Source organism: Ornithodoros turicata, chromosome 1, assembly GCF_037126465.1.
Source record: "Ornithodoros turicata isolate Travis chromosome 1, ASM3712646v1, whole genome shotgun sequence".
Taxonomy (NCBI): Eukaryota; Metazoa; Arthropoda; class Arachnida; order Ixodida; family Argasidae; genus Ornithodoros; species Ornithodoros turicata.
In genome coordinates, this window is record NC_088201.1 from 139,341,694 (window position 1) to 139,355,681 (window position 13,988).

General features: G+C 45.1%; 1 protein-coding gene across 4 annotated transcripts in view; it reads left to right on the plus strand.

Moving 5' to 3' along the window:
* The window catches only part of LOC135369886 (uncharacterized), a 127,215-nt gene that overhangs the window by 35,695 nt on the left and 77,532 nt on the right, over positions 1 to 13,988 (plus strand). For all 4 annotated transcript variants that reach the window (XM_064603474.1, XM_064603466.1, XM_064603482.1 and 1 more), the window contains exons 3-4: positions 2,125 to 2,193; positions 3,327 to 3,463. In XM_064603474.1, coding sequence (XP_064459544.1) covers positions 2,125 to 2,193; positions 3,327 to 3,463 — 206 coding nt within the window. The remainder of the gene's footprint in view (positions 1 to 2,124; positions 2,194 to 3,326; positions 3,464 to 13,988) is intronic.

Consider the following 13,988-nt stretch of genomic DNA (forward strand, 5'->3'; position numbering starts at 1 on the left):
ATAACTAAATAACATTGTGTTTTGGTCTTCAGAGTTTCGACATACGCAGTCCTTTTCACGACAAAAACTGTGGTATTCAGACGATTCTTTACTAAGCAGAACGGAAAGCTTGCAGTGTCGTTCACACTATGCTGCCGGCTGCTGCCTTGCTGCACAACAAACTTTTACTAACGCAGTGGTACATGAGGCGCTTACACATAGAATGACAAAAACAACAGAAGCCCTCTTCAGCTGCCACTATTCAATCAAACTTACTGCAAGGCAACGCAACCTGTGTACACGGAACAGCGGAGCCATGCTTTCCAAGCATCGCCTCAACGAATATGGCGCGAGTGCGTTTTCGCTAACGGGCAAGAGAGGGCGCTTCATTTCGCATATCTCCTATTGGTAACCTGTCTCAAATGCATTACGTTGTGCTTGAATATCACGTCATATATGTCCGCTAATCCGGAGCAGACTCCAACTTTGTCCTTGGCGAACGTTGAGGGACGCCACCATTCAGTTTCTAGAAATGTTCAGAATTAATCAATGAGGAAAGTATGATGAACTGAGAAGTAATGACTTGTGTCTGCGGGGTCACACAGCCAAGCTCCACGTGATGTCTTGTAACATTATGGTTATATATCACTTTACACTTTCTTTAATATTATATTTTTGCACACATATCTTGAGGCGACTGTGCCATCAACGAGCGCTGAAAATCTCTCGCACACTGAGCTAGAAGCAACACTATCCTTCGTCCCATTGCTTCAGTCCTTTGCTGGGACCGAATCTGCAATTTTCAGCTGAGCAGGCCAGCAACTGTACCAAATGAGCTATCGTGGCCGACCGAGTCCAGGGAAAGCTGCAGTCGCACATGCCTCAGAGAAGACAGAGAAAGTTGTCTGTGCAATGCGGTGTCTTCGTTGCCACTTTGTATTAGAGATCGGAACCGGAGGTGAACCAGAAATAAAAACCGCTAAAAGCGGTTACATTTCACTGAACCGGAACTGAAGCGAAATAAACCTGAAGCTGTTCACGGTTCTCGAAACGGTTTAGGCGTGATGCTTTCTTCAGCAAGCCTTTCCGCTGTGTTTCTCTTACACCTAGGACAATTAAGACAACAGACAATTGGGGTAGCTGAAGCATGAATCCAGTGGATGAAACAGTCCCAGAACACGGCGCTTGTGTTCACAGTGTTCCTTCTTTGTCATGTGTTTTAAAGCTGTTTCGTCCACTGATTCCATTTCCCAACCATGTAGCAGAGTTTTAACGGGTCCACAATGTTTTAAAATCGTATTTTGAAAGAAAAAAGAAAAAAGAAACGAACGGAATGTCGATGTGCTAATGGTTTGTTTTCAGCATACTAAGTTTCCTGGGGCTCCTAGAGGTTGCGGTTTATCGTGGTTTTGGCTTTTTTGGGCGCCTTGCATGAAGCTCTTGGCGCCTCGTCAAAGAAAATATGAATCCAGTACATTCTGAATTTCGACCATGCATAACGGCGAGAACCACTCAGTGAAATTTTGTATCTTTAATCTGGCCTTCTCCCCATTCTACATTTATTTATTTATTTATTTATTTATTTATTTGTCAGCAGATATTACCACGTTGTTGTCGCATATTAAATATTTCGGGCCATCGTAAAATTCGCCTCTGAGCTGTCTCCCTACCAGAACGCAAGTCCGTTTCGCCACGTATCACAGATAAGCAACGAAGCCATGAAGGCTATTACTTGTCGACGTATTACAGTGCGCACTTTCACTGTGGTCCTGTACATGTTTAGCCGAGAGGATATTTACAACCTGCAACGCACTGATGGCTTTGACGCTGTGCTGCGCTTGTCAGCCAGATGTCTTCTTGCAGATATTTTTTGTTAATTCCGTGTAAGCGCCGCTAAGCAACTGTATGTAAGGGGGCATACATACGTGGATAGCTGGAAAGAGGACAGAAGGAAGGAGTGGGAGATGGGGGTCATTAAGCGTCCTGTTCCGACTTCAGGGTGAACTGCGCCAAGATCCACCTAGAAAGTCTGCCGCAAAACCCAGGGAACACGCAATTTTGACACACTCGACAGTCTTCACTGACTTGTTATCTATCTATTCTAAAGGAAGTACATTTACTTATCAAATTAATTTCAACTTTCAGATCAACCTCCAATTTCAACAGATGCAGAATCCTAGAATCAAGTTCGAATTCGTTATGTTTCACGGTCAGGTAAGAATCCTTGCACCATTGTGGTAGATACGCTTGCGGTATAAGCCGCAGCGCTTTATCAAATGTTTATCAAATGTTCGCTTTATCAAATGTATGTGCGGCTTTATCAAATGTTTCAACGTTTTTTTAATGCCTACTTATGCTTGAGTTTCGGGGTTTTCTTGGGTTGTTGTTCAGCATGTTCCGAGTTCGTGTTTGGAATGTATTATTTTCCCATAACTCTGAGTTTTTCACCGTTTATTCTATTACAAAGCTGGGAAAGCGAAATCAGTGAAACGACACGATAAAAAAAGAGAAGTTGTATTGCGCCATGACTACGCCTTTATAGAGAACGTAAGGTCAATACCGAATTCTACGGAAGACTCCAGCAACGCCTCCGCAGTGCTTTGTAGACATCGTCCTGAAAAGTGGTGCTCCTGCAACTGTATCCTGTATCATTACAATGGCCCAGCTGAGACGACTCTCACTACAAATCAATTTCTGGTGAAACACACCATCCCATTGATCCCACAGCCTTCCTACCCGTTCACCTTGCTCCACGTGACCTATTCCTCCCGCAACCGAAGAAAATAATGGAAATTTACCGTTTTGAAGCTCCATAGATTCAAACCGCGATACACTGCAACGACAAGCCCGAGATCGCGAGGGATGCGATGAGACAAATGAGGCCTATTCCACAAAGTGTCTACCATTGGTGATCTCATCAGTGGCGGGAACGCTGTAATAAGTGCAAGTACAATCATAACGGAACCGCCTTGAAGGAGATGAGAGCTTCTAGTGCCTAAGTGCACTTATTCGCTCACAAAAGTCAGTACCAGAATTAAATAATTGGGCCCAGTAGTGACATAAGGTCAACAAATATGACACGCATTTTCGACCCGTCAACAGGTTGCATTTTTAAACGTAGTAGCACACATATTTTACTTTGGTGGGTTCTTAACATCGACTAATGTTCTTGAAAAAATGTCCGTAAGAAATTCATCAAGAGATGACGCTCCATCACGGTTTGCTGTAAAATGGTCTGCATATGGCACCCAATATTCCTGAATGGTTATTTTGAAATGATTCTTGTTTATTTAGCAGTATAAAATTGAAGCCTGTGAAAACCTGCTTTTGATGATCTGCATTTACAGTTCGTCCCGTTTACAAAGGATGCTCTGGTAGTGGAGGATGGTGAAGTGAACGCTCAGAAAAGCCTTCATTCCCTCTACAACTTCACACGTACAAGAAGTCAATTTATTTCATCAGACATCGTCTTCGTCTTTTCGGGGTGAGATGATATTATCTGTTCTTTCTTATCTTATTATGTTACCGCACTACTATAAATAGTAGATGGGTAGAAATCCAGCGAACCGGCAGAGATGTAGGAAGGGAGTTCCTACTATAAATAGTAGGAATTTTAAAGGTAGAAATACATCATGCCTTCCCATGACTACATCTCTGTACTTCAGCCATTCACAGAGACTGCAACGTTACTCAGAGAACCAGCCCTTCTGCAGGGCTTAGCGAAGACAATCACCATGCTGAAATCCGTGAACCAGCTTTTCGCTGTTTCAAACTAACCGTTAATTTTTTTCCTAATTCATCTCATGACTCACACTTGCCTCGCCGGACGTATGCTATATGACCCATTTCTCCTTTGGTCGAACTCCGCTCTTTTGCTTCAACAAGAACAGTTTATGTTGTGGTGCGGCCGAAGACGAGGCTAGCGGCTTTGATCGCCTCCCCGCAACTAGTGGCCCAGTGGCGCATGAAATAAAGCAGTCGAGTTTTGTCGAGTTTTACGTTTTCAGCATCGAGTTTCAGTCTAGTCCTTCTGAAGCGATCCTTCGCAACTGGTCATCCGGACTTGATTGGAACATGCGACCTCGTTCCCTGATAAACACCTGGAGAGCATCTCGCAGCTGCTAATGGCCTCTCAATTCCAGTGTACTGCGACAATGATACAACGCACATTCGGACTCCGCTCAGCATATAATCAACCGCTTCTCGGTACAGCCATTTCTTCGCTTCAGTTGCCTTTCGCTGTCGTACTCGCCGAATTTCCGGCTTTGACGCAGCCCTCTGATCCAACCAATTCAGTTGGTCATGACGTCCATCACACCCAGACAAGCAGACTGCCGGTTCATTCCGGGTGTCTCTGTCTTCGTCCTGAAAAACACAAAACAGCCCATGCCGAATTCAAGCACATGATCGACATGTGTATCGCTCGTCCCCTTTCAAAGTAATTGGAACACTCCATTAGACAAGGTTCCCAAGAAGCAGTTCCAGCGTCTACGGGAAGGTAGGGGGCAATTGGCCACGCCTCCTGGGGCGCGTTGTTCACGTTTCTACCGCATCGTCTTTCGTGTCGTCTTTGGTCATCGTCTCACCGTCTCTTCCGGGAGATGAAAGACCGTGCAGCGCAAGCAACAAGTGTGATTGCGCGTGGTCGTCTTCGTTCTCCTCGCACCGAGACTAAGAGACGCTACTCTCGGCAGCGGACGCCGCAGGACACCTTGTGGAAAGGCACATTTTATCAGTGATGGCCACTAACTACTTCTACAGTAGTTCAACTATAACTACTAACTACTTTGCCACTGAGTAGTTTAACTAGTAGTTCAACTACTTTTCAGGGGAGCAGTTAAAACTACTTCTTTAACTACTGCAATGTAGTTTAACTACATCTATAACTGCTTAACGTTGTCCGTCAACACCAATCCCTCGTAGTGTTCTTGGACACCTAAATATGAATCACAACCAATGATAAACTTTGGCTCAAGCCATTGCTACGATCGTTAAATACAAAGCTTGCGGCGGGATTCTTTCTGTGCCTACACAATAAACTAAGTTGCAGAATTATTTCACAGGCTTCACTAGACAAGCATTAAAGGGACTATCGCATCCATCTCATCGATTCCGAAACTGTAGCGCCGTTTTACTCTGCGTTCATCACTGATAATAACGCCGAAAACACGACGCGAATTGGCAGCGTTGTTCCTGTGTAGTTTGATATAAAACTTCGCAAGAGCAGACGACGCATTCCGGGGTTCCCTCTCCGGAAACGTCACACGGACGAGGCCAATCACTGCGCGCCCTATGACATAGAGAATACCAATCACGGAGCGGCCGGAGGGACCTTGGTAGCTTTGGCAACCGACAGACAGGCGGCCGGGCGGGCGAGCGAGGCGGAATGCTAGGAACGGCGTCTTCTCTGTTACCGGCTCGCGGAACGTTGTTTCTGGTTAGTGTCGAAGGTGTTCGTACAGTCCGGAGCGTAACGCCTTGTTTCACGTATCATGGTTACGTCTGCATTCACACTGGTAAGCGAAAGCCAGCGTATTTACCGAGGACTTTTCCCTTAGTATAGTGCGATGCGAACGCCAAGCAGACGATCTCGGAGGCAATCGCCTGCGCTGCGCTCCTATTCGTCTGCCTGGCTTACGTCATCATCGTTTTGGCTGCAGATGGAATGCGAACCTTTAAAACTCGATTACTTAATATTTAAGCTGTTTTTGGAAGAGAAATTTGGCAAAGTTGACTCTGAAATTGTGACGAACATTATCCTATCGGTATCATACATACGTTCGCGGATGCGATAGTCCCTTTAAAAGGGGAGATTTAGTACACATGCACGACACAATTGCTCTGCACCTCCGTTCTCATCATACAAGTAGTTCAAAGTAAAAGTCGGAAGCACAGTCGAGCCGTAAAGCTTGCGTCAAAATCGGAAGTAGTTGGTGCCTTCAGTAACCTAACTACTGTAGTGAACTACTTAAAATAGTAGTTTAACTAGTAGTTGCCACTACATTTCTGCAAGTAGTTGATAACTACTTTTTAACTACAATCAGGTAGTTTAACTTGTACTTTAACTACATGTAGTTAACCACTGGCCATCACTGCATTTTATACAGTCACGTAATAAAAGGAGCTGTTTATGATGTATTACTCTGTCTTTTTCCTAGACTAGCATAAACTTGTAGCGAGTACCAGCTACAAGCCTCATCGTAAAATTGAAATAATCGTTGTTAGCACAGACACCGTCATTCGGGAGGCGCGCGTTTTTCAAATTTAACACTGTCGTCTGCTATCGACTGACGTGCGCTCGGATCTTTTGCTCTTTTTATATACATTGCGCTGCCTGTTTTAAGTTTTATTCCTATAGTGTTTCCTGTTGAAAAACTTGCAGCATTTATCCTCACCTTTCTGGAAGCGGCTACGTTGTTGCAGTCGGAGGTAGTAAAGAATCGGCCTTCAATTTACAGACATGTCAATGTCTGAAGCGCAGAAGCTGCAGCTGCTCGCGTTTATGGAGCAGAATCCGGAGCTATGTAACAATAGAAGTTTGATGCCCGGTGAAACGAAGAACGATAGGAAGAAAAAATGGGAAGAGATCGCTGTAGCCCTAAACTCTCTAGGGGGACTGGTGAAAGACGCAGTTGGGTGGCAGGGACTATGGAAGCAGTGGAGATACCGTGTACGAAAAACGGTGCGCTCCAACATAATTGGCATTTGTGGTGTGGCGGCGGCGGCGCTATTGTAAACCCCGGCACAGAGCCCGGCGAGGAGACAACAACACGCGTCGTCGATATCGCAGGGTCCTTGCGTGGTTTCGACGCCCGTGTCATGGCCCTTGTAGGCTGGGACACCGTATCGGGCGCAGCAAGAGCTGCACGACTAAGTATGGCGGGGAACGTTACGCAAGTGCCACAAGTGGTAAGAAAAAGTTACACTAGATAAAGCTAGCCTTCCAACGAATTCGTTACGTTTACGTACACAGCCAGTGTCAGAACAAGCTGACCAACCAGAGACCGAAAGAAACAATGGCAGTGTCCCAGTAGCAACAGGCCCTACGGTGAGGAATTGTGTAACTTCTTTGCCTATCCATATAACTTAAAGAGCAAACTGTCACAGGTGCTTCACTACACCGATGCAGTAGTAGCAAGCACATCTGCAGCTGCACCCCAGCAGGAAACTGAGGCTACCACAGCAGCAGTGCCAGATGCATCAGGCACACAGCGTGGTAGACTAGGGTCATGCCGAAGGAGGAGGCGGCGATTCCCCCGCACCAATAGCAAATCGCATTCTGGAGGTGCAGGAGCGGATTGTTGCGGAAATAAGGCAGCTCCGGGAGGTAAGGAAGTGGCCAGATACAGTTGACACAGCACAGGCGCAGTGTTGGTGAAATCAATTAGTATCAGCTCTGCATTAAGTGAACATATTTACTTCAATTGAATAATCAAAAGTGAAAGTTTACACATAAACCCAAACGACAGTAAATGCACTTTTTTAAATTCCATACCTGTGAAGCTTCATGGTCATCACAAACTCATCATCCAAAACACATACATATACACAGAAAGATTACATGGGGAAGGGCTGTTCGATTGTTTGCTTTCGCTTGTGTGCAGATGACCACTCCAATGGCTCAAGCCGTGACAGAGTACTTTAGGTACAAGATTGAAAATGAAAGGAATGCCAACAATAATATCTAAGGTGGGTCATTCTTTGTATTACTACTTATGCATCTTCACTGCAGTTTAATACTCAAGTCTCCCCGTGATGTACTGGTCGGAAATATTGCAAGAGACACTGTTTTCATGTGAAATATATTTTTCATTTGGAATGACAAGAGCCAATGAAAATATTTTGCAAAATATGAAGTTTTGGAGTACATGGAAAACATATATTTAAATTGTAAACATAACACAGTTACATAACTTTGCACATTTCTTGTTCACGTGAAAAACACAAAATCAGTAAGAGAAATAACATTCACAGTGACCAAAAAGAATTAATAGTAAACAGAATAGTGAGTGCAATACGTTACAGCACCTGTGAAAAGAAGACACAATGACAACAAATACACATAATGGAATGACATGGTCAAACTGAGGAACATCTGAATCCCAGCATACTCTCAATTTCTGACATCCGCTTTTGTGGTGTTTTGAAGGTGTCTACCAACCTGGAAACGCAGGACTTGTCAGGGAATTTTCATGTGACTGGGAAACTCAGGAAAATTGGCAAAAATCAGTTGAAGCCAAGCGAAATTGAACCTCTGTATGCAATAAGGGGATAAGTCGAAAAAGCTCAAACCGAGAAAAGGGGCCTGATTTGATTGTCTGTCCCATTGACGCACATGCATTTCCCGTTCCTTACCCTCCTGTAGCGTGCCAATAAATTTTCCTTGGCAGGTACATACTGGTGTGTAGATGTCATTGCAGCAAGAATAGTAAAAGCGGGATAAGTTCCCTTTTGTTTTGGTCAGGATTTTCCTTGAAAGGGGAAGTGAAAACGTGAAAATGTCAGGCAATTTGAAGGCTGCAATTTGGTAGACACCTTGGTTGCACCATGGCTTTGGTGGAAATCAATCCTAAATAAAATGTCACAAAGTCCTTTAAATTAGAATGTACGAATTAGAAATTATGTGGTCCCTGTACTTTTATGCCATACACATTTAAAAATATCTGTTAATAACTTGTTGCCTGCGGTGCACTGCCTGAGCAGTCAGTGATGCACTGCTCTCTACATCATCCCATTCATCCTCGGGAGCAGCAGGAGGATCGGGATCGGAGCCTTCATCTTCGTGTTCAGGATCTTGCAAATTGTAGTCAATGCACATATTATGCAAAACTGCACATGCAGTGATAATATTGCATGCCCTGTCAGGTGCAAAGTGCAAGGTCCTGTAGCGATGCAGAGAGCGGAAGCGCATCTTTAAAACTCCAAAACACTGTTCAATTCGAACCCGGGTCTTGCAGTGGGCTTTGTTGTATGCCTGGTCCTTCTGTGTTGCAGGAGAACGAACAGGAGTCAAGAGCCACGGTTCAAGAGGGTACCCCAAATCTCCTGCACAGAAGAGAGGAAGCTATAGTTACTGAAATTGTTTGATGGATGTTACACTTGTGAGCTCATGACATCAGTAGACAAACTGTTCTGAAAAATATTTAATATTTATGTAGTTTCTATAAAATAAACCTGACCTGCACCTTCCCATGGAAGGTGTGCCTATTTTCTCTGTGGACATACAAATTCCGAAGTCGTCTAATTCTGCAGTTAATACATCTGCTGCATGCAATGATGTATACAACAACAGCATGAAATACTTTTATGTTGACGTGTACACAAAGCATGCTACTCTACTAAAAAATTCAAAACCAAGCTGCATATATGTTTCCATATTGGCCTCTACTTCTAGTAAAACCAGCGGTATGGCCGAGAAGGTTAAGGCCTCCCGTTCATTGGTAATAACGGAGGTTGTGCTGAAGACTGGGAGGTTTGAATCCTACCACAGGCTGTGATGCCTGAAGCTTTCCTTGGGATTTCCCGAAGACACAGTCCCCCCGATGTCGGCCCAGGATGCATACTAACCCCCCTGTCCCCCACTTCTATAATATTCTTCTGCTTACTATAAGTGCAATTCTGAGGACCATTACTGAAGCAGTTGAGACAAATGTTCCACATACCTAACAGCCACTCGCCTTCAGCAAATGTCGTCGGTGCTCGCAGACGGACTTCGCACATGCTCCACACCGAGGAGTCGTGGCAGCCCCCTGGGTACGTGGCGTCAATGTGGAGAAATCTGCGATTGGCATCACAGATCTGCAAATAACATAATTTAGGCAGCCAAATTTGAATAAAAGCTCAGCGCGTTGTCACTGTCATAGCAACTCTAATTCAGAATCACACTCTCACCCCTAGCACGTTGAGGGCATGGTATCCCTTGTGGGAATAATAATTCCCGTCAACAAAGCGGGGGTCACTGCGACTCGGGGCGATGATGGCTATTGCAGTACCGTCAATTACACCTGCATGATAAGAACAGCACCTGTCATTTATTTAAGAAACATCATATGAGCACCAATGTAAAAGGACTGTCATTTAAATTTACCAAGGCATCCGGCTTCTCTTCTGTGGATGCCGGGAACTTCAGATATCTCGGTCCCAAATTTTTTTATTATGGCTAGGCTGACAGCATGGATAGCCTCGGAGACCGGGCGCTTTATAGTGGCGATGAATTCATCACTGGCGATGTTATCCAGGAATGCTCCTGTTGCATAGAATCTGAGCGCCATCAGGACCCTCTGCTCCACCGACAGAGTTGTGCTGCGCCACTGCTGGGCTATAAGTGGAGACTTATTTCAGAATGACCCCAAAAACTTGGCTGTTCATAATTACTAATCTATCAGCTTTTCAAGCACTTCCTCTTGGAATCACAACGCAATGATCAAAGCAAAACCTGCTGTTACGCGAATGTAGGCTGTTGTTTTATTGTTTTCTTATTCCTGTCAACTGGAACCAGAACATCAGGGAAATAACGCTAATGAAGTGCAGATTTTTACCGCTTTATTGCGATAGCTGACATACAACCAAACCTCATGAATGCTCCGAAGTTATAATTCCCTTACATTTATCTCAGTGCTGTAGGTTTTCACTGCACAGGCCCAGTTTCACCAACGTCAGTTTAGCCACATTCAAACAGAGATTAGGTTCACTCAGACTTAGTCGTTCTGTGGTCCGCACTGTAATATCAGCTGACGGCATATTCCTGGAATCTTCGCGAATACTAGCATTCATGATGCAGAACTGAAGGATAACTTGATGTTTAGGACCTGTTACGACTTGCTTAAAGACTCCGTGTTACGATTGGACTCCTTTCCGTCAACACTGACTAAAGTTACTGGAATTCACCTTGCGTCCTTGTCAATTCGTTTCAAAAGAGCCTCACTGTCTATGAAATCCGTTAATGAAACCGTGCACTGCTCTCGGGTAGTATTGTAGCCGACGTTGGTGAAACGCGTCCTACATTAAAACACACACAAAAAAACTCACATCGGCGTAAGTCATCAGCAACGGCGTCGCACACATCCCGGGCAGCAGCCTTGGATAACCGAAAATGGCCGATGAACTCCTGTTCTGTCACACTGCTGTCGAAGGCATCGCGGTGTTCACGAAAATATCGCGAAGATTCGCTGTCGCTGACCCCTTCGTCAGCAAGAAAGGCGTAGAGTTCCGCCATATTTCCTCGATGTGACGACGCTGACGACCTAAGACTCAAATTCTTGCGTCTCACGCGCTGCGTCTCCTCGCGACCACAAATTAGTCACGACATGACCATGGCAGAGTGGCGAGCAAGCTGCCTCTTAGCGGAAGAGACGAATGGCTCCACGTGACCGCGCCGTTGGCATGACAACGGAGAGCAAAGACGACGCGCGGGTGCCGTGAGCAACCCGCCCCTGAGCACGCCTTAAGGGGCGTCGAAAAGACGCCTTTTGCGCAGGAAGAAGCTGCTTTAGGACGGCAGCAGAGGGAAAGGATTTATGATTTGTTCACCCGGAGATGAAAAGTAGATGCCTGCCCCTGCCAAGGACTGCTGATTGGAGGCCGTGTGGCGACCACAGAGCGTTCATCAGCACGAAGACTGATCGACACCCCATACCGAGGGTTCAGGATTTTACCGCGAACACAGCCTGTGTCAGTGAGCGACCAGGACAGCACAACAACTTTATTTTCAGGGGAAGAGTGGGGAGGTTCATCACCAGAGGCGATACTCTACCCCATTGCTGGTGGGGATGTGGGGAATAAAATAATGATCCCCTTCACAAGACCAGGACAGAAGAGAAGTCTGGCTCTTAGAAGATCCAGGGGACTGTCCAGGCGGTCCGTGCACTGTGCATTTATTGGCACGGCACTTGGTAAAAGGCTGATGGCCACAGTGATGGTGCCGGTGATGGTGCCGGACTTGCTGAAGTGGCTTGGCGCAGAAGACCTTCGTCCTGCTACGGCGACCGAGGCAGGGGGTGTCGATGGCCAGGGCCGCGCGGGCTGACAGGGAGGGGACGTCGCACTCAAAGGATGCTGGCTTCACGTGCTCTAGGGAGATGAGGCAACGGCCCGAAACTCGTCAGTTCCTTTGCGGGATAAAGTGAGGCGCTTCATGCGTTTCGCGTCATCGGACGTCAGAAAACGTCATAAATTGAACGTCATGGAGACATCCGGTGGCTAGTGATTACTGATTGGTTCCCATGAGGATGAATTCGTTTTCTGAGCGATAATTGGCCGCTTTCAAATTTGTTCACGAGCGCTCAAACAGGCGACAGCGCGGCGGCTGTGCCGGTTGGAACCGGTGTCCACGGAGTCGCCGGCGTCCGTTTCAGACGGCTCGTGCTGTGTAGCGGTTGTGTTGGAGTATGAGTTGTGATTTTTCCTGTTTAAAAACGCAAGCTGTGTCATGTGAGTGCCCTTAAACAGTCACAGCTGCCAGGGAAGATGACTACGCAACATTTCTGCTCTGCTTCTTGGTGTAGAAACGATTCGAAAGTCCGAACGCCTCGTACCCGATATCCGGTCAACGACTGCCGACAGGTAAGTCATTTGTCATTGCTTGTTGCCTTACAAGACCGCATTCACTTCGTGTATTGTGAATAAGTTGCTTAACAGTCAGTAAATCGGGACCGGAATACGCTCTGACCGAGACATGCAGCGTAGCTTTGCAGATACGATGGTAGACTATATTTCTGTTCGTGAAACAATATCATCTAAATGTTATGATTAAACACCCGCTCACGTCGTACCATATAAAGGTATGACGCTAGTGTAAGTCTGAATCTCGGTGATTTCGCTCGACAAGTTTCGTCCGACGTTGACTTAGTAGCTGTTCTGTACGTAGCGCCAAAGCGTCAGGCTATTCGGCATGAATATATCATTGTGAAGGAGCGCAATAAAAGGTATTTTTTGTACTAAGGTCGCTCATCACACCCCATGGCTACGAGCTTCTCACAACCCAACCACCGTTCTTATTTTTAGCGTTCAACAGCACCTTTATCCTTTCTATTTAAATTGCAACTTTCACCAGCATAGCTCACTTATCTATATATATATATATATATATATATATATATATATATAAATAAATGGGAGACAGAAGACGAAAGTAGGGGAAGTAACAAAAAAAGAGGTTTATTAAAACTTAAAAATCATAAAAGTTAGGGAGGATGTCTACGTTACGGCGGAAGCTCCGCCTTCTTCGGGACAAAAGAGCTAAATGGTGAGCTAGCTGAGTAAAAGAGCTAATAAACCTCTTTTTTTTGTTACTTCCCCTACTTTCGTCTTCTGTCTCCCATTTATTTCAACTATAATTACGTAGCCGTCCGATCCAACTCCAACTTTTCAAGATATATATATATATATATATATATAGATCAGTGAGCTATGGTGGTGAAAGTTGTATATAGTATATATATAAAGTTATAAAGTGTATGTATATATATAAAGTTGAAAGAAATATATATATATATAGGTATATCTGATACTAATTTTCATCTTGCAGCCACTGAGCTCCAGCCCCCAGTAGCAGTCCTTGCAAGAGACAGTCCGACATTATCAGGCTTCTTCAAGCAAATTCCGGAGCAATATTAGTGTCATGTTGTTTTCGTTACAGCAAGTCATGCTGTATACGTCTTGCTTTGTATAACCGCATGTCGCACAATAAAATACTTCATGTGACAAAAACAACGAAGGCTCAGTCGTATTCCTGTAACTCCCACTGCATTCCGACAAAAGCGAACCAAAAAACAGTGAATGGAAGAAAAACAAGGAACAACAAAAGAGGACGGGAAGCAGAGCAGAGAGGAGGGGAGTAGTGAGAGAGAAACGGATAACACGTCATTTACGTCATTCGTGACATAATCAAAAAAGAAAAAAAAAATAGGGTGGCTAGTCCTCAGTCATTGGTCCAGCTCCGGAGGTCACATGAGTTTTCAGCTACAATATATTTCTACTACAGCTTCGCGCCCCTGGATGAGGCGCTTGTG